At 43.0% G+C, this 20,420-nt stretch overlaps 1 protein-coding gene across 4 annotated transcripts in view; it reads right to left on the minus strand.

Annotated features, from left to right (window-relative positions):
* Positions 1-19,300, minus strand: part of LOC112832942 (zinc finger protein 621) — a 44,493-nt gene extending 25,193 nt beyond the window's left edge. For 3 of the 4 annotated variants that reach the window (XM_073901681.1, XM_025883825.2, XM_025883832.2), the window contains exon 1: positions 14,482-14,829. In XM_073901681.1, the coding sequence (XP_073757782.1) occupies positions 14,482-14,505 (24 nt within the window). In that variant the 5' untranslated portion in view covers positions 14,506-14,829. Of the gene's footprint in view, positions 1-14,481; positions 14,830-19,282 lie in introns of those variants that run through there. The other variant, XM_073901669.1, reaches the window with a different exon arrangement.
* Positions 19,301-20,420: the final 1,120 nt, after the last annotated feature.

Genomic DNA, 20,420 nt, shown 5'->3' on the forward strand with positions numbered 1-20,420 from the left:
GAAGGCAGAGGAGCCTAAGTATTGGGGCAGAGACCTACCGGGTGTGGTGGTATTGCCAAGGACAGTTCTCCAGTGCCCCGAACTCCCCAAGGGGGCCAGCCCTCAGCCAACATCACCCTCATCTACAGGAAAAGTCCAAGACCCACTGCACCCCTTTGTGGTCATCCCCACAAACAGCCCTTCTTTCCCCTGCTGACCTCTGTGTTGACTCTGCCGGGCCCTGCTCTATGTGCCCGTTGGTCACTCTGGCTCCTTTCCATGGGTTTTCTGTGCACACGCACAGGGAACATCTGTATAAACACAGCCCACCACACTTTTGTACTAATCTCCACTCCCGCCCTGATCCCACTAAAGTGACACCAATATAATGGCCCAAGAGGAGAAGAGTCAAAGCAGACCAGGGAGTTCAGAGAATTTTAGAAGGCAGAAAGGATGAATGTAGATAACTAAATGAGAAAAGCAGAGAAAGCTGAATGTTAACTGCTGGCAGAGGGGGAAGCAAACAAAAAGGAGGCTGATCATCATACAAAACCAAGGATGAGCCCAGGATTTTTTAAGTGTGCTCTGCTTATTAAAACTTGGCAAAATATTCTATCTGTTTAAAAGCACCAAGGAGGAGAGAGGACCCACAAGTATTTAGGGCAGTAAATGAAAAATACCTACACAAAGGTATATCACTGAGAAGTCTCGGAAAAATGAGAACATTAAAAAAAAATCCTAAACACTTTCAGAGCAGGAAACACACACACACACACACACACACACACACACACACACCCACCCACCCACCCACCCAGACTGGGGAGTCAAGATGACAACAGACCACATGGTGAAAGTAAACGGGGAATTGTTTTTCAAAATGCTGAGTGAAGGGGCACCTGGGTGGCTCAGTCGAAGCCTCAGACTCTTGATTTCTGCTCAGATGGTGATCTCGGTGTCATGAGATCAGCCCTGCATCGGGCTCCACACTCAGTAGGCAGTCTGCTTGGGATTCTCCTCTCTCAAGTAAATAAATTAATTTAAAAAATAAAAAACAGGGGCGCCTGGGTGGCTCAGTCGGTTAAGCGACTGCCTTCGGCTCAGGTCATGATCCTGGAGTCCCGGGATCGAGTCCCGCATCGGGCTTCCTGCTCAGCAGGGAGTCTGCTTCTCCCTCTGACCCTCTTCCCTCTCGTGCTCTCTATCTCTCATTCTCTCTCTCTCAAATAAATAAATAAAATCTTTTAAAAATAAATAAATAAAAAATAAAATAAAAAATAAAAAAAATAAAAAACAAAGGGGCGGAGCAAGATGGCGGAGGAGTAGGAGACCTGGATTTCGTCTGGTCTCAGGAATTCAGCTGGATAGGGATCAAACCATTCTGAACACCTATGAACTCAACAGGAGATGGAAAAAAAGAATAGCAACAACTCTGAACAGAAAAGCGACCACTTTCTGGAAAGTAGGACATGCGGAGAAGTGAATCTGAGGCGATATTCAGGAGAATAGACGGCAGGGGAGGGGACCTCCGTCGGACGCTTCTGGCAAGTGATAGAGCCGCGGAGCACAAAATCAGAACTTTCAGAAGTCGGCTTCGCTGAGGGACGTCGCCACAGTGGCTAAGTGGGGGGTGGAACCCTCGGGGGACAGTGTGGTCTCAGGACCCTCGGGGTCACAGAAAGACCGGGGATGCCTGAGTGCGGCAGAGCTCCCAGGTATTGGAGCGGGGAAGCCGGCTGCAGAGACAGAGCCGAGGCGCGGGCTCTCAGCTCGGGGTTGCCATAAACCGTGATCCTCGGCACAGCTGGGCCACTGCTCCTCCAGCAGGGACCCAACAAGCGGCAGATCCGGGGAGACTCCCCTTCCTCCCCCGGGAGGAGCGGCACGGGAACGCACTGCAGGGATCTGCTGGGTTTGGAGACTCCACACGGGGTCGGGTGCCAGAGACAGAAATGCTCGGTCATAGGCCGGGTGAGCACGGAGTGCGGCCGGACACCGGGGGAAACCAGAGTGACTGCTTTTCTCTGCGGGCGCACTGAGGAGCGGGGCCCTAAGTTCTAGGCCCCTCCAGGGCAGAGATTGGGAGGCCACCATTTTCACTCTCATCCTCCAAAGCTGTACGGAAAGCTTGCAGGGAACAAAAGCTCCCGGGAGCAAACCCGAGCAGATTATTCAGCCCAGACCAGGCAAGTGCGGGGCAATTCCGCCTCCAGCAAAGACATTTGGGAACCACGGCAACAGGCCCCTCCCCCAGAAGATCGGCAAGAACAGCCAGCCAACACCAAGTTTACCGATCAATGAGAATGGCAGAACTCCAGCGCTAGGAGAATACTGCACATAGAATTCATGGTTTTACCATGATTCTTTAGTCTTTCAAAGTTAATTTTTTTTAACTGTCTTTTTTTCTGAATTTTTTTCCCCTTTTTGAACCAACATCTTATCAATTCCTTTTTTAAAAAACATTTTTATTTTTCATTTTTAGAGTCATATTCTATCCATTCATAGTTACCCTTATTTTTGGCATATATATAAGTTGTTCTCCCTTTAAAATTTTGAGATACAGTTCCTTCTAACAGATCAAAATATGCCCTAAATCACTAGTGTATGGCTTTGTTCTAATTCCTGCCTGATCGCATTCTCTCCCATTTTTCTTTTTTTAAAAACTCTTCCTTCTTTTTTCAAACAACTTACCAATTCCTTTCATAAAATTTTTTATAATTTTCCTCTTTACAGTCACATTCCATTCCTTCATAGTATCAACCCTTTTTTTGTACATATATAAGTTTTTCTTTAAAATTTTGGGAGGCACTTTCTTCTAACAAACCAAAATACACCCAAAATCTAGTGTATGGCACTGATCTATGCACCAGCCTGAACATATTTCATCATATTCTGGTTTTTTTTGTTTTGTTCTGTTTTTGTTTGTTTTTATCTTTTTTTTCTTTTTCTTTTTTCTTTCTTTCCCTTTCGTTTCCCCTGGTTTCAGGTCTTTTCTGATTTCTTTAGAGTATATTTTCTGGGGACACTATAACCCTGTTAGCCTTTTGTTCTCTCACTCATCTATTCTCCTCTGGACAAAATAACAAGACTGAAACAATCACATCAACAAAAAGAACAAGAAGTAGTACCAACTGCCAGGGACCTACTCAATACGGACATTAGTACAACGTCGGACCTAGAGTTCAGAATCATGATTTTAAAGATACTACCTGAGCTTGAAAAAAGCATGGAAGTTATTAGAGAAAGGCTTTCTGGAGAAATAAAAGAACTAAAATCTAACCAAGTCAAAATCAAAAAGGCTATTAATGAGGTGCTATCAAAAATGGGGGCACTGGGGCGCCTGGGTGGCTCGGTCATTAAGCATCTGCCTTCGGCTCAGGTCATGAACCCAGGGTCCTGGGATCGAGCCCCACATCGCGTGGGGGCCTGCTTCTCCCTCTCCCACTCCCCCTGCTTGTGTTCCCTCTCTCACTGTGCCTCTCTCTGTCAAATAAACAAATAAAATCTTTAAAAAAAAAAATGGGGGCACTAACTGCTAGGATAAATGAGGCAGAAGAGAGAATCAGCGATATAGAAGACCAAATGATGGAAAATAAAGAAGCTGAGAAAAAGAGAGAGAAACAACTACTGGATCACGAGGGCAGAGTTCAAGAGATAAGCGATACCATAAGACGAAACAACATTAGAATAATTGGGATCCCAGAAGAAGAAGAAAGAGAGAGGGGGGCAGAAAGTATACTGGAGCAAATTATAACAGAGAACTTCCCTAATGTGGGGAAGGAAACAGGCATCAAAATCCAGGAGGCACAGAGAACCCAACTCAAATCAATAAAAATAGGCCAACACTCCGACATCTAATAGTAAAACTTATAAGTCTCAGAGACAAAGAGAAAATCCTGAAAGCAGCTCAGGAGAAGAGATATGTAACCTACAATGGTAGAAACATTAGATTAGCAACAGACCTATCCACAGAGACCTGGCAGGCCAGAAAGGACTGGCATGATACATTCAGAGCACTAAATGAGAAAAATATGCAGCCTGGAATACTATATCCAGCTTGGCTGTCACTGAAAATAGAAGGAGAGATAAAAAGCTTCCAGGACAAACAAAAACTAAAGGAATTTGCAAACACGAAACCAGCCCTCCCAAGAAATATTGAAAGGGGTCCTCTAAGCAAAGAGAGAGCCTAAAAGCAGCATAGACCAGACAGGAACACAGACAATATACAGTAACAGTCACTTTACAGGCAATACAATGGCACTAAATTCACATCTTTCAATAGTTAGCCTGAATGTAAATGGGCTAAATGCCCCAATCAAAAGACACAGGCTATCAGACTGGATTAAAAAACAAGACCCATCGATATGCTGTCTGCAAGAGACTCATTTTAGACCCAGACACCCACAGAATGAAAGTGAGGGGGTGGAAAACCATTTACCATGCTAATGGACACCAAAAGAAAGCTGGGGTGGCAATCCTTATATCAGACAAATCAGATTTTAAACCAAAGACTGTAATAAGAGAGAGGAGGGACACTATATCCTACTTAAAGGGTCTATCCACCAAGAAGATCTAACAATTGTAAATATCTATGCCCCTAACATGGGAGCAGCCAATTATATAAGCCAATTAATAACAAAAGCAAAGAAACACATTGACAACAATATAATAATAGTGGGGGACTTTAACACCCCCCTCACTGAAACGGACAGATCATCTAAGCAAAAGATCAACAAGGAAATAAAGACTTTAAATGACACACTGGACCAAATGGACTTCACAGACATATTCAGAACATTCCATCCCAAAGCAACGGAATACACATTCTTCTCTAGTGCCCATGGAACATTCTCCAGAATTGATCACATCCTAGGTCACAAATCAGGTCTCAATCGGTACCAAAAGATTGGGATCATTCCCTGCATATTTTCAGACCACAATGCTTTGAAACTAGAACTCAACCACAAGAGGAAAGTCGGAAAGCACTCAAATACATGGAGGCTAAAGAGCATCCTACTAAAGAATGAATGGGTCAACCGGGAAATTAAAGAAGAATTTAAAAAATTCATGGAAACCAATGAAAATGAAAACACAACTGTTCAAAATCTTTGGGATACAGCAACAGCAGTCCTAAGAAGAAAGTATATAGCAACACAAGCCTTTCTCAAGAAACAAGAAAGGTCTCAAATACACAACCTAACCCTACAACCTAAAGGAGCTAGAGAAAAAACAGCAAATAAAGCCTAAACCCAGAAGAAGAGAAATCATAAAGATCAGAGCACAAATCAATGAAATAAAAACCAAAAGAACAGTAGAACAGATCAACGAAACTAGGAGCTGGTTCTCTGAAAGAATTAACAAGATTGATAAACCCCTGGCCAGACTTAACAAAAAGAATAGAGAAAGGACCCAAATCAACAAAATCATGAATGAAAGAGGAGAGAACAGAACCAACACCAAAGAAATACAAACAATTATAAGAACATATTATGAGCAAGTATATGCCAGCAAATTAGATAACCTGGAAGAAATGGATGCATTCCTAGAGATGTATCATCTACCAAAACTGAACCAGGAAGAAATAGAAAACTTGAACAGACCTGTAACCACTAAGGAAATTGAAGCAGTCATCAAAGATCTCCCAACAAACAAAAGCCCAGGGCCAGATGGCTTCCAGGGGATTTCTACCAAACATTTCAAGAAGAATTAATACCTATTCTTCTGAAACTGTTCCAAAAAAATAGAAATGGAAGGAAAACTTCCAAACTCGTTTTATGAGGCCACCATTACCTTGATCCCCAAACCAGACAAAGACCCCATCAAAAAGGAGAATTACAGACCAATATCATTGATGAACATGGATGCAAAAATTCTCACCAAAATACTAGCCAACAGGATCCAACAGTACATTAAAAGGATTATTCACCACAACCAAGTGGGATTTATCCCTGGGCTGCAAGGCTGGTTCAACATCCACAAATCAATCAACATGATACAATACATTAACAAAAGAAAGAACAAGAATCATATGATCCTCTCAACAGATGCAGAAAAAGCATCTGACAAAGTACAGCATTCTTTCTTGATCAAAACTCTTCAGAGTATAGGGATAGAGGGTACATACCTCAATATCATAAAAGCCATCTATGAAAAACCTACAGCCAATATCATTCTCAATGGGGAAAAGCTGAGAGCTTTCCCCCTAAGGTCAGGAACGCGGCAGGGATGTCCACTCTCACCACTGCTATTCAACATAGTATTTGAAGTCCTAGCCACAGCAATCAGACAACAAAAAGAAATCAAAGGCATCCGAATTGGCAAAGAAGTCAAACTCTCACTCTTTACAGATGATATGATACTTTATGTAGAAAACCCAAAAGACTCCACCCCAAAACTGCTAGAACTCATACAGGAATTCAGTAAAGTGGCAGGATATAAAATCAATGCACAGAAACCAGTGGCATTCCTATACACCAACAACAAGACAGAAGAGAGAGAAATTAAGGATTCAATCCCATTTACGATTGCACCCACAACCATAAGATACCTAGGAATAAATTTAACCAAAGAGGCAAAGGATCTGTACTCAGAAAACTATAAAATACTCATGAAAGAAACTGAGGAAGACACAAAGAAATGGAAAAAGGTTCCAGGCTCATGGATTGGAAGAAATATATTCTGACGATGTCAATGCTACCCACAGCAATCTACACATTCAATGCAATCTCCATCAAAATACCATCCACTTTTTTCAAAGAAATGGAATAAATAATCCTAACATTTGTATGGAACCAGAAAAGACCCCGAATAGCCAGAGGAATGTTGAAAAAGCAAAGCAAGGCAAAGCTGGCGGCATAACAATTCTGGACTTCCAGCTCTACTACAAAGCTGTCATCATCAATACAGTATGGTACTGGCACAAAAACAGACACATAGATCAATGGAACAGAACAGAGAGCTCAGAAATGGACCCTCAACTCTATGGTCAACTAATCTTTGACAAAGCAGGAAAGAATGTCCAATGGAAAAACGTGTCTTCAACAAATGGTGTTGGGAAAATTGGACAGCCACATGCAGAAGAATGAAATGAGACCATTTCCTTACACCACACACAAAAACAGACTCCAAATGGTTGAAAGACTAAATGTGAGACAGAGTCCATCAAAATCCTAAAGGAGAACACAGGTAGCAACCTCTTCGACCTCAGTCACAGCTACTTCTTCTAGAAACATCACCAAAGGCAAGGGAAGCAAGGGCAAAAATGAACTATTGGGATTTCATCAAGACAAAAAGCTTTTGCACAGCAAAAGAAACAATCAACAAAACCAAAAGACAACAGACAGAATGGGAGAAGATATTTGTAAATGACATATCAGTTAAGGGGCTAGTATCCAAAATCTATAAAGAACTTATCAAACTCAACACCCAAAGAACAAATAATCCAATCAAGAAATGGGCAGAAGACATGAGCAGACATTTTTCCAAAGAAGACATCCACATGGCCAACAGACACATGAAAAAGTGCTCAACATCGCTCAGTATAAGGGAAATCCAAACCAAAACCTCAATGAGATACCACCTCACACCAGTCAGAATGGCTAAAATTAACAAGTCAGGAAATGACAGATGTTGGCGGGGATGTGGAGAAAGGGGAATCCTCCTACACTGTTGGTGGGAATGCAAGCTGGTGCAACCACTCTGGAAAACAGTATGGAGGTTCCTCAAACAGTTGAAAATAGAGCTACCATACGATCCAGCAATTGCACTACTGGGTATTTAACCCAAAGATACAAATGTAGGGATCCGAATGGGTATGTGCACTCCGATGTTTACAGCAGCAATGTCCACAATAGCCAAACTGTGGAAAGAGCCAAGATGTCCAACGACAGATGAATGGATCAAGAATATGTGGTATATATATACAATGGAATATTATGCAGCCATCAAAAGGAATGAGATCTTGCCATTTGCAACGACGTGGATGGAACTGGAGGGTGTTATGCTGAGCGAAATAAGTCAATCAGAGAAAGACATGTATCATATGACCTCACTGATATGAGGAATTCTTAATCTCAGGAAGCAAACTGAGGGTTGCTGGAGTGGGGGGCGGGTGGGAGGGATGGGGTGGCAGTGTGATAGACATTGGGGAGGGTATGTATGGTGAGCGCTGTGAATTGTGCAAGACTGTTGAATCACAGATCTGTACCTCTGAAATAAATAACGCAATATATGTTAAGAAAAAAAGAAGATAGCAGGAGGGGAAGAATGAAGGGGGGGGAATCGGAGCGGGAGAGGAACCATTAGAGATGATGGACTCTGAAAAACAAACTGCGGGTTCTAGAGGGGAGGGGGAGGGGGGGATGGGTTAGCCTGGTGATGGGTATTAGAGGGCACGTTCTGCATGGAGTATTGGGTGTTATACGCAAACAATGAATCATGGAACACTACATCAAAAACTAATGATGTAATGCATGGCGATTAACATAACAATAAAAAATAAATAAAAAATAAAAATGCTGAGTGAAAACTTCTGCTTCTCGTTCAGATGGAGTTAAAGGGATTGGGTTTATTCTGCCCGAACCAAGACAAATTACACAAAACAAGTTATCAGATACTGGGTGACAGCAATGAAGGACAACAATCCCAGAGGGACGGGAAATAAAGAGGTGAGCCCTATGACTTGCCAAGTTTACTACCTTGAAAGAGTTTCCAGGCTGCAAGACAGGGAGGGGGAGATGAGGCAGAGCCCGGCCGATTCCCTGGTGTATTCTGAGGAGACCAAGACAGCCGAGTTCGGGACAGAATACCATAGAGAAGAGAGGTGCACAGAGAAACCTAATTCCCTGCAGAGGGCTCCCTAGAGTATTCAACAGAATGACCAGGGCACAGGTGTGTGGTAACTACCCAAAGCCAGAGAAAGGATCATTTGAAAGGACTGAAGGGCACAATGCCTGGCGTTCACACAGGGCCAGAAACGGTGCCTATTTCCACTATCCACACTGGAAAATTTCATAATTCATAGGCCATTGGACAGAGCTCTCAGGAAACTCTTGCCTCAGTAGTGGAGAATAATTATTCCTAGGCTGAGCACCACTCCAGGTTCTACTAGCAAATCATAAATATCAGGGCCAGAAAGGATCAAATTGTTTCCAAGTAAACTGAACCTTATTCCAGAGAAGATCCCAGAATACTTGGGGGAGGGGCATCTGGCTGGCTCACTCAGTAGAGCATGCAACTCTTGATCTTGAGGTGTTTCTTCTTTTTTTTTAAGATTTTATTTATTTATTTGACAGAGAGAGAGAGAGAGCGCGTGCACAAGTAGGCAGAGAGGCAGGCAGAGGGAGAGGGAAAAGCAGACTCCCCGCTGAGCAGGGAGCCCAACGTGGGGCTCGATCCCAGGACCCTGGGATCATGACCTGAGTCGAAGTCAGGTGCTTAACCGACTGAGCCACTCAGGGGCCCCTTGATCTTGAGGTTTTAAGTTCAAGCCCCATGTTGGGTAGAAATTACTTAAAAATAAAATCTTAAAAAAATTTTTTTAAGAATATTTTGAGAGAGGCGCCTGAGTGGCTCAGTTGTTAAGCGTCTGCCTTTGGCTCAGGTCATGATCCCAGAGTCCTGGGATCGAGCCCCACGTCGGGCTCCCTGCTCAGTGGGAAGCCTGCTTCTCCCTCTCCCATTCCTTCTGCTTGTGTTCCCTCTTTCACTGTGTCCTTGTCAAATAAATAAAATCTTTAAAAAAAAAAAAAAGAATATTTTGAGGACTATAAAAAAAATCTAGAATCAAACAAGGTAAAATTTACAATATCTGGCATTCAATCATAGATTACTAGGCATTCAAAGAAGCAGGAATATGTGACCTATGATGAGACCAGTCAATCAAAACCAACCCAGAACTGACAGATGTTAGCATTAGCAGAGTGGACCTTAAAGCAGTTATTATAAATGCACTCCAAATGTTCAAAAGTTAACTAGAGACAAGGAAGATATATATTAAAGATTTACTTATTTGAGAGAGAGAGAACACGTGTACGCACGTGAGCTGGGGGGGATGGGTTGAGGGAGAGCGAGAGAATCTCAAGCAGACTCCCAGTTGAGTGTGGAGCCCTACACTTGGCTCGATCTTGATGCATCTGGATCTCACTATCCTGAGATCATGACCTGAGCAGAAATCAAGAGTCCGACACTTAACTGCCTGAGCCACCCAGGCACCCCAAAGATGTATTTTTTAAGGCCCAAATCAACCTTCTAGATATGAAAACTGCAATGTCTGAGATGAAAAATATAATTCATGGGATTGACAGCAAATCTGACATTGCAGAAAAAGAAAAAAACAACTTGTGAACTTGAAGGCTTAGCAATAAAAACCAACCAAAAGGAAACAGAGAAAAAGCCTGAAGGCCAAAAGGACAGAGCCATCAGGGAGCTATGAGAGAACTTTGAAAAGCCTAATGGACAAGTAACTGAAGGTAGACTGATAAATTAAAGATGCACACTACAAACCCTACAGCAATCTCTAAAACAGTAACACAAAGTTATAGTTTATATATAGCCAACAAAGAGTAAAACATGGAACAAAACACACCATTAGTCCTAAAGAAGGTGGAAAATCAGGAGAAAAGGGAACAAAGAAAGGACAATTAGAAAACAATTACAAAGATGACAGACTCAAATCTAACCATATCAATAATTATGCCAAAATACATAAATCTAAACATCCCAACAGGTAAACATTATCAGATTAGATTTTCTAAAAAGCAAGGGCCTACTATATGCTGCCTTCAAGAAATGCATATTACAGGGCGCCTGGGTGGCTCAGTTGGTTAAGCGACTGTCTTCGGCTCAGGTCACGATCCTGGAGTCCCAGGATCGAGTCCCACATCAGGTTCCCTGCTCAGCAGGGAGTCTGCTTCTCCCTCCGACCCTCTTCCCTCTCGTGCTGTCGATCTCTCATTCTCTCTCTCTCACAAATAAATAAATAAATAAAATCTTTAAAAAAAAAAAAAAAGAAAGAAATGCATATTACATGTAAAGACAATAAGTTAAAAGCAAAAAGATGTAAATAAAATATATACTAGTCAAAGAAAAAGCTGGAGTGGCTATATTAATTTAAGGCAATGTAGATTTCAGAGCAAAGAATATTTTTTTAAAGATTACTTATTTCAGAGAGAGTGCGGGGAGGGGGAGGGGCAGAGGGAGAGGAGGAGAGAATCCTCAGACTCCCCGCTGAGCTCAGAGCCCAGCACAGGCTCGATCCCAGGACCCTGAGATCAGGACCTGAGCTGAAGTCAGAGGCTTAACCAACTGAGCCACGCAGGCGCCCCAGAACAAAGAATATTAAGAGATAAAGTCATTTATAACCATAAAGGGATTAGGTCATCATGAAGACATAACAATTCTACATGTTTATGAAGTTAGTAACAGAGCTTCAAAATACATGAAGCAAAAAATAGTGAAACTGCAAGAGAAACAGACAAATAAATCCATAATTATAGCTGGAAATTTCAATAACCCCTCTCAACAAGGATATAGCAAACATTAATAATACTATTACCCAACTTGACTTAATGGACATTTACAGAACACCCAACAACAGCAAAATCCACATTCTTCTCAGGTGTCCAAGGAACACTTTGTAAAGCAGACCATATTCTGGATCATAAAAGAAGAAATCAAGTCATACAAAGAATGTTCACTAACCACAACAGAATTAAATTAGAAGTAACAGAGAAAACACATGGAAAATTCCCAAATATTTATAAACTAAAGAACACACTCTTAATTAACACATAGATCAAAGAATAAAATAGAAAGGAATGCAGAAAGTGTTTTGAACTGAAGGAAAATGAAAACACAATGTACCAAAATTAGGGATGATGCTAAAGCAGTATTTAGGAAGACATTTATAGTATTAAATGCCTGTGTAACAAAATTTAAAAGTAAAAAAGGTCTTCAATCAGTGACCTCAGATTCACCTTTAGAATCTAGAAAAAGAACAGCAAATTTAACAAAAACTAAGTAGAACAAAATAAAGATCGAAATGGAAGCCAGTGACATAAAATAGACAAGAAACAATAGAGAAAATCACCAAAACCAAAAACTGGTTCTTTGTGAAGATAAATGCAACTTATAAATCTCTGGTCAGATTAATCAGAAAAAAGAGAAGAAATAAATTAGCAAAATTAGTTCTAAAAAAGGTGACATCACTGCAGATAATAAAAGGATAATAAGGAAATATTCTGAACAACTTTATTTTTTTTTTAAAGATTTTATTTATTTATTTATTTTTGAGAGAGAGAGAATGAGAGATGACAGCACGAGAGGGAAGAGGGTCGGAGGGAGAAGCAGACTCCCTGCTGAGCAGAGAACCCGATGTGGGACTCGATCCTCGGACTCCAGGATCATGACCTGAGCCAAAGGCAGTCGCTTAACCAACTGAGCCACCCAGGCGCCCTCTGAACAACTTTATACCATTAATGTCTACAACTGAGATAAAATAGACAAATTTCTTTTTTTTAAGGTTTTTTTTTTTGTTTATATTTTTTATTAGAGAGCCAGAGAGCACAAGCAGGGGGAGTGGCAGGCAGAGGGAGAGGGAGAAGCAGGCTCCCCGCTCAGCAGGGAGCCCAATGTGGGGCTCAATCCCAGGACCTCGAGATCATGACCTGAGCTGTAGGCAGATGCTTAACCATCTGAGCCCCCCAGGCACACAAAATAGACAAATTTCTTGAAAGAGACAAATTACCAACACTCATTCAAAGAGAAATAGAATAGCCCTGTATCTACCAAAGGAACTGAAACTCTATTTTAAAACTTAACAGAAAGAAAACTCCATACCTAAGTGGTTTTGGTAAATTCTACCAAACATTTAAGGAAGAAATGTAATCAGTTCTACAAAAGTTCTTCCAAAATATTGAAGTGGACAGAATACTTCCCAACTCATTCAATGGGACAAAGAGATGACAAGAAAAGAAAACTGCAGACCCATACCTCTTACAAACATAGATGCAAAAATTCTAAACAAAATTTTAACAAAAGAGAATCGAAAATATAGTAAAAGAATAACACATCATGACCAAGTGGTTTTTATCCAAGGAGTACAAGGTTGGTTGAACATTTGAAAAATTAATGTAATTCACCACAGTAAGAAACTAAAACAGAAAAATCATATGATCCTCTAAACCAACATAGAAAAAGCATTTGTCAAAATCCAACAACCATTCTTAATAAAAATCCTCAGCAAGCTAGGCATTGAACATCCTCAATCTGATAAAGGGCATTTACAAAACAAAACAAAACCTATGATGGAGATCATACTTAATGGTAAAATATTGAATGCTTTCACCTTAGGATCACAAATGAGATAAGGGTATCTGCCCTCACCACCTGTACTCAACATTAAATGAAGGTTCTAGCCAGTGCAGTTAGGCAAGAAAAAGAAATAAAAGGTATCCAGACAGTAAGAAAGAAGTAAAATGTCTTTATTTGTAGATGGCATGTCTACGTAAAAAATCCAATAGGGTCTACCAAAAAAAATACTAGAATTACTTTACCCAAGGAAAGACTGCTCCAATCTTGTGGACAGAGGTGAAAAAGGTCTTCGCTGTACGCAGTGATGCAGATTTCTACTTTTCAGCCTTGATTTCAACTCTATCCCAATCAATCCCCCACACCTGCCTTTCTATCCTGACTGTATCTTAGTTTGGGCATTCTCATCTCTCCATCCCTCTCAGCTCCTCCTCCCACACCTGATAGTGACAGCCACACAATGAAAGCCACAAGCCTGTGAAACAGGAACCTCGGGAACAAGTCCCACGTGCACCTCTGAAACTCCCTGCTGCCTGCTGGCCTTTTCTTTTTTTTTTTTAGATTTTATTTATTTGACAGAGAGAGACACAGCGAGAGAGGGAACACAAGCAGGGGGAGTGGGAGAGGGAGAAGCAGGCTCCCTGCTGAGCAGGGAGCCCGATGCGGGGCCCGATCCCAGGACTCTGGGATCATGATCTGAGCCGAAGGCAGACACCTAACGACTGAGCCACCCAGGCGCCCCCTACTGGTTATTGTCACTTAACTTGCAGAGCAAAGCACCGGCTAAGGAGAAAGCCCCGACCGGTCCAAACCAGTCTCCTCCAAGATCGACCCGAGCGCTGAACTTTCACGACCTTTTCCCTCATTACAATACTAAAAATCATGCCCAGGGCTGGAGATTTAACAAATTCATTACGCAAGTGATGCATGAAGAAACATGACCTCTAAGTGTGTAGGTGCGAATAAATCCCCGCCTCTACTTGCTTAGACCGCACTCTCTTCCCACCTAAGGATCTTTACAAAATTCTCCTTGACCTCTCCTCGGAGAGTAAGCCTAAGGATTCTTTCCTTTGTGCTGCTCCCCTGTGCTCGAGCTTAAACCCCGATAAAGCGACCGACATCTGCTCTCTCTTGACATCTAAGGGTGGGAGGGCGGGTAAGGAGGGCAACGGAGCAGAGAGGATGCTCGCTCACCTGGCACCACGTGATCTGGAGCATGGCTGGGGTCCCCACTTCACAGAGCGCCGTTGGGGTTCGAGGTGAGACTGAAGAGAAAATAAAGAGGCACGGGTAGGGCTGCTGCGGCCGGGCACCCGGCAAATGCCGTCTGTCCGCCCGGGGCCCCCTCTGCCCCGGTACCCCCTCACCCCAGAGGCACAGGGATTGGGGAACCGGGTACTGGAGAACGCCGACGGGATGTGACCCCGTTAGCCGGACCCGGAGCCCAAGCGACCGCTAACGCGGCGCGCCGCAGACGCTGGGAACGCGTGGAAAGGCGGCGAACTAGCGCTCCCGGGAAAGCTTAGGACACGCTCCGCCGGAAGCCCGTAGGGCAGTTTCCCTTCCTCTCTAGGAACCTGAAAACGTGCTCGTCTCTGTGGTTCCCTAGCCCAGGTGCTACAGCCACTATCCCTACTCTCCGAGACTGCGCCAGAGTTGCGGGCTCTAGGCTCGGGTCCTGCAGCGCCCTCTCTCGGTAGCCCCTCCGGGGGATGTCGCCCGGCCAGCTCAGGCCACGGAACGGTCGCAATCCCTGGAATCACCCAGGGTTCCCTGGCGTTTTCCCCTCCTGGCTGCTCTTCCAGGTCCTAAAGGGACCACTGCCAAAGCTGCCTAGGTTCTGTGGCTGCGCGGCAGTGAGGGGGTGTGGGGCCCATCACCTGAGCAGCCAACTGTGTATTGGTGGAGAGCATGGACTACGTAGGTCCGGAAACCTGGCTGTACCACTTCTTAGCTGTGTGAGCAGAAGCAAGCTTCTTTGCCTGTTTCCTTCAACTTAATATGAAGGACCCACTATTCACAGGGAAGGCTGCTGGGCCCTTAGCTGAAATCTGTTTCCAGGCTGGGCCTGGAACACATATCCAGGTATAGCGTGGGAAAAGGGTCTAAGGCTAAATGTTAATAGCCCTTTCCCTAAAGTGTGCCACATCTTGGAAGTCCCAGCAGCACTTGTATCTTCGAAACCAAAAAACACAATTAGAAAACAAAACAACCCGCAAGCACTTAATGTGTGCCAGGCACTACTGTAAATACTTTGTTAATCCGTTGACTCATTTAATTACTAAGCCTCAACAGTCCTTTGAGGGTGGTATCACTATTATACCCACTTAACAGACACGGAAACAGGCAAAGAAGCTTGCTGAATGGAATGTTGAATGTTTCATTTAGCTTCTCCTCTGCCAGTCTTCAGAACCACTCTATCCTCAAAGACTTGTCAGAGCACCCCACTACACAGCTAGACCTGCCAATGGGATAGCCACCATGATTTGCCTTTATTGCATGTTTGCAAGCCAAGCAAATGTCTCCACCTTATCCCAAGAGGCTCTTCTTGGAGGTCGCCAGTGTGGGAAGGCTCTGTTTTACCGTGAAGGTTCTAATACTCCTGAGAATAGCTTCAGAGGCATGGCTTCTACTAGCCAAGCTAGTAGCTTCTTTGTATCAAAGCCAAGCTTTGATACTGTTCTATGTAAGAACTGTCCTCCTGAAAGAGGACTTTGGCTGCCTCCATTCTGACCTCAAACTTTTTAGTTGGGTTCTTCTTTCCAGCTTTCCAGCTCAGGAAGAAGATCCATAGAGCCAAGTATCCCCTGATGGGAACCAAAACTACCCCTTCAAGCAACAAGAACTGCCCTGAGGCAGCAAGATCCTACCGGTGATTGATTCCAAGACTTTGATGGCTTTTAACCTTCACTGCCTACCTGCACGTACCCACCGACTTTGTCCCACATTTTCCTCACATAAACCTGGAAGTATTTTTGGCATTTTGGAGACAGTCTTTGAGACATTAGTCCGCTCACTGAAATAAATTCCTTTCTTGTTTCACCACCACTCATTTCTCTGCCTTTGGGTTTTGTCAGTCGCAGAACCTAGTCTGTTTGGGACCCCAGGATCCAGGGGCTCTTGAGCTACACTCCCTCTTCCCCAGGATTAGGAAGAATGATTGGAGCATTCTAGACGCTGAGCAGGGAGAGGAGCCTAGAGATTCGGTATGCGTCCTTTGATAATCCCAGTTTTCTAGAAACTGGGTGGCTCACTCATGCTCCCTCAGCTTTGCATGAAAAACATCTATGGTTCACCAGTTCAAGAAAATGCACTTCCAGATTTCTCCCTGGGTAGGGGAAGGAGAGTCTCTAGGCTACATGGAATCAGGAAAAGGATTTGGGATCAGGCTGAGACAGGGAAACTAAAGCGATCCATGAAAAACTCCTTTTTCATTCCTTTTCCTGCTTCTATTCTTGCCAGGACCTACACCCCTCCCTTACACAGGTGTTATAGAACAGATAGTGTGTGTCCTCCTTGTAAAGGTCAAGGATTTAATGATTTCGTTGGAGTCTTCCAACGCAACAGATAATATCTAAGGACCGAGCAGGGTCTTCATGAAAGTTTTCCAAGACCAAGACCAATGACTCATCAAGATCCCTGGCTCCAGGGCATAAGTGATTTATGGAGGACACCTAACACTTTGTTTCTGGATTACTGAGAAGACAGGTGCACCAGACAATTGTCCTCAATAAAAACCCCAGGTCTCAAGCAAAGACGACACTCATTTTCCTTCCCTTTCCTTTCCAAATCTCCCAGATGCTCTGTATCTATAGTTGTCTGCTCTTACTTCTCTCAGATTGTGTTTGATTTCCATCCTATGCGAAGCCAAGGACCCTCTTGGCTGGGCCTGCAGGACCTCTTCTGGGTCCTTGGACCCAACTAACCTGCATCAAGGCTGTTTCTTTTAAGACTTTTAAACAAGAGCACCTTCCCGCTATTATGAGGGCAATGTGTTTATTTATTTTTTTTAAAAGATTTTAATTATTTGACAGAGAGAGACACAGCGAGAGAGGGAACACAAGCTCGGAGAGTGAGAGAGGGAGAAGCAGGCTTCCTGCCAAGCAGGGAGCCCGATGTGGGGCTCGAACCCAGGACCCTGGGATCATGACCTGAGCCAAAGGCAGACGCTTAACGACTGAGCCACCCAGGCGCCCCGAGGGCAATGTGTTTAAAAACAAAAAACTTTAAGGCCATTTATTATAAGTCAATTAAACTATTATACTATTAATCTCCATGGGAAAGATTTTACATATTTCCAAGCTCTAAAATTGTAAATTATGCCAGAACACAAATTTTATTAAGATAAACACAATTGGAGCACCTGGGTGGCTCAGCAGTTGGGTGTCCGACCCTTGATTTTGGCTCAGGTCATGATCTCGGGGTCATGGGATTGAGCCCCACATCAGGCTCCACACTCAGCATGGAGTCTGCTTGTCACTCTCCCTCTCCCCACTTGCATTCTCTCTGTCTCTTTTTCTCTGTCTCCCTCTCTCTGTGTCTAAAATAAATATATAAAATTTTTTTAAAGATAAACAATTATTTCAACATCCGACAGAGCACAAAAATGTCATTTCTTTAATTAATTACAATATGGCTCTGTGACCATCTTCATTCAGCATTGTCTTAGGAAGGTGTTATATACAATACACTTAAGACTTTACAAAGCACACATATAACATCTAATGTCCATTTATCTGAACATTTATGCCGAAAAGGAAAAAGAAATATGAAACTAATGGAAACGATGCCAAATTATCACTGCTTATAGCTTTGCTAGTTTATAACTAGCAAACAACAAATGCCTTGAGAAAACTTCATGCAACATTTACATATGGTTGAGTAAGATTTAATTAGCAAAGTTTTACAAAATTTTATTGGAAATGAGGTAACCAAAGAAAGCAGAAGCAGGGGTGCCTGGGTGGCTCAGTTGGTTAAATGTCTGACTCTTGATCTCAGCTCAGGTCATGATCTCAGCATCCTGAGATCAAGCCCCACATTAGAATACTGGAGTGGGTCCTTCTATATCATAGCAACTCATCTTTTGTGAGCCATGCTTTTATACTCAAGCTAATCAGAAGAATTTACACACACACACACACATACACACACACACACACAAATGTATGCACTGTTGTGTAAAGGAATGTTTATAAATTCTGGACCCTTTGGTCATCCCTACAATATAGCCAGAATCTGTCAGGTGGCAATAATGATTGCAGTGCCCAGATGTCACCCAACAATATCTCTACCTCCAGTTACTCCAGCAACTCAGAAAGACCTTTTCCCTTACCATGTAAATAGTGCTCACTATAGAGCCAAATATACAAAGTATACAAAGATTATATTTCTTTTATTGTACAAATTTTTAAAAAATTCCTAGTTGCCCTTGTATTTTTCCACTGCTTGACTTTATGATACCCTAGGGTTTTTTTTTAAAGATTTTATTTATTTATTTGAGAGAGAGAATGAGATAGAGATGGAGAGCACATGAGAGGGGGAAGGGTCAGAGGGAGAAGCAGACCCCCTGCCGAGCAGGGAGCCCGATGTGGGACTCGATCCCGGGACTCCAGGATCATGACCTGAGCCGAAGGCAGTCGCTTAACCAACTGAGCCACCCGGGTGCCCCCCCTAGGTATTTTTTTACAAACCCTCCTTGGTATTGTTGCTGGGTGAACTGGGGAGACCTCGGGCCCTGGGGCCTTGACCCAGCCAGACTCAAAGGAGTTGCTGAAAGTTCTTGGACTTGTCATGAGAATGCATTCAAGGACAGTGGACAAGTGACACAGGTGGGAAAGTTTATTAAAGTGAAAAGTACACTCTCAAGATATGAGAGCTGTGAGCTCGAGAGAGAGAGAGAGAGAGAGAGAGAGAGAGAGAGAGAGATGCATGCCCAGGGGGTTGGGTTTCTTTCTTTTACTGACAGTTGTTAACCAGAGGGCAGAATATTCATTACCTGGGGTGTGAAGCGGGGTTTCCTACTTTTTCTTCCCAATTTGGTCAGGAGTTTCCTGTTGTGGCATCCACCATCTTGGACTTGTCTGGTTTGATCCGGCTTATTGTGAAGTGCTACCAGGACAGGACTCTGACCTTCCTGATAGCTGGCCACGACTTCCTTCGTGCTGGCCTCCAGGTGTCCTGTTAGAACCTATATGTCTACTCTTAACAGTATGAAGACACAAATTTCCAGCCCTGCTGCTGAGCATGGACAACTGTCATGCTGAGTCCACCATTTCCCCACAATGGACCCATGCTTTTCGGGACACGATGTCCTCCTCATTCTTCCTTCTTTTACACCCTCCAATAATGAAGATGTTTAGTCATATCTTCAGGGCCAGTTATATATAGGAACGTCCTGCTCCCTTTTATATCTGCCTGGCTTGGCTTTTATGGACTCAAACTTTCTTCTAAGGAAACTCTCCCTCCCACTCGGCTTATCTTCTTTCATTTTGCTACCACTTGCCCCATGTTCCTGCCCTGACAATATGCCTAAATCCTATTTCCAAAACTAATTCCATTAGTTGTTGAGTATCTGAGAAAAACTTTTCTGTTAAGTGTTGGAAAAGCATTTACATTTTTTTTCTTATCTGTACAGTTTACAAAGGTTTTTCTCTCCATCAGAATGTTATCTTTCCTGTACTGTATATAAGGCATTATTCTAGATGGGCTTTTATTCTGTTTTATCTTGTTATTGGAAAAAAAAAAAAAAAACTAACCTACTGCAGATTAGGTGTCTGAAATCTACTATGACGATCAAGTTCTTTATAAATAAACTATCTGCCCACCAAGGACTATTACAAACAATTTAAGGCATGCAGTCTCAGCCTTCCCATGTTCCTGCCCCCATATGATGGACTATGAGAACAAATTCCTGTCCATCAAATAGGACCACAGAGATCCCATATTTTTCTCTCCTGCTCTAAACTGCTATAATACAATGGTTTTTCAGAGGTTTTCATCCTAATTACTACTGGAAAACACAGTTAATAAACATAATTTCCAGAAATCAAAATCATTGTCTTTTTTCTTATAGGTTTTCTTAGAGAGGATCTGGGATTCACTCACAGTGCATCTGGATACACTAAGCTTGAATT

Source organism: Callorhinus ursinus, unplaced genomic scaffold, assembly GCF_003265705.2.
Source record: "Callorhinus ursinus isolate GAN/ISIS: 27379988/994484 unplaced genomic scaffold, GSC_fseal_2.0 scaffold1, whole genome shotgun sequence".
Lineage (NCBI taxonomy): Eukaryota > Metazoa > Chordata > Mammalia > Carnivora > Otariidae > Callorhinus > Callorhinus ursinus.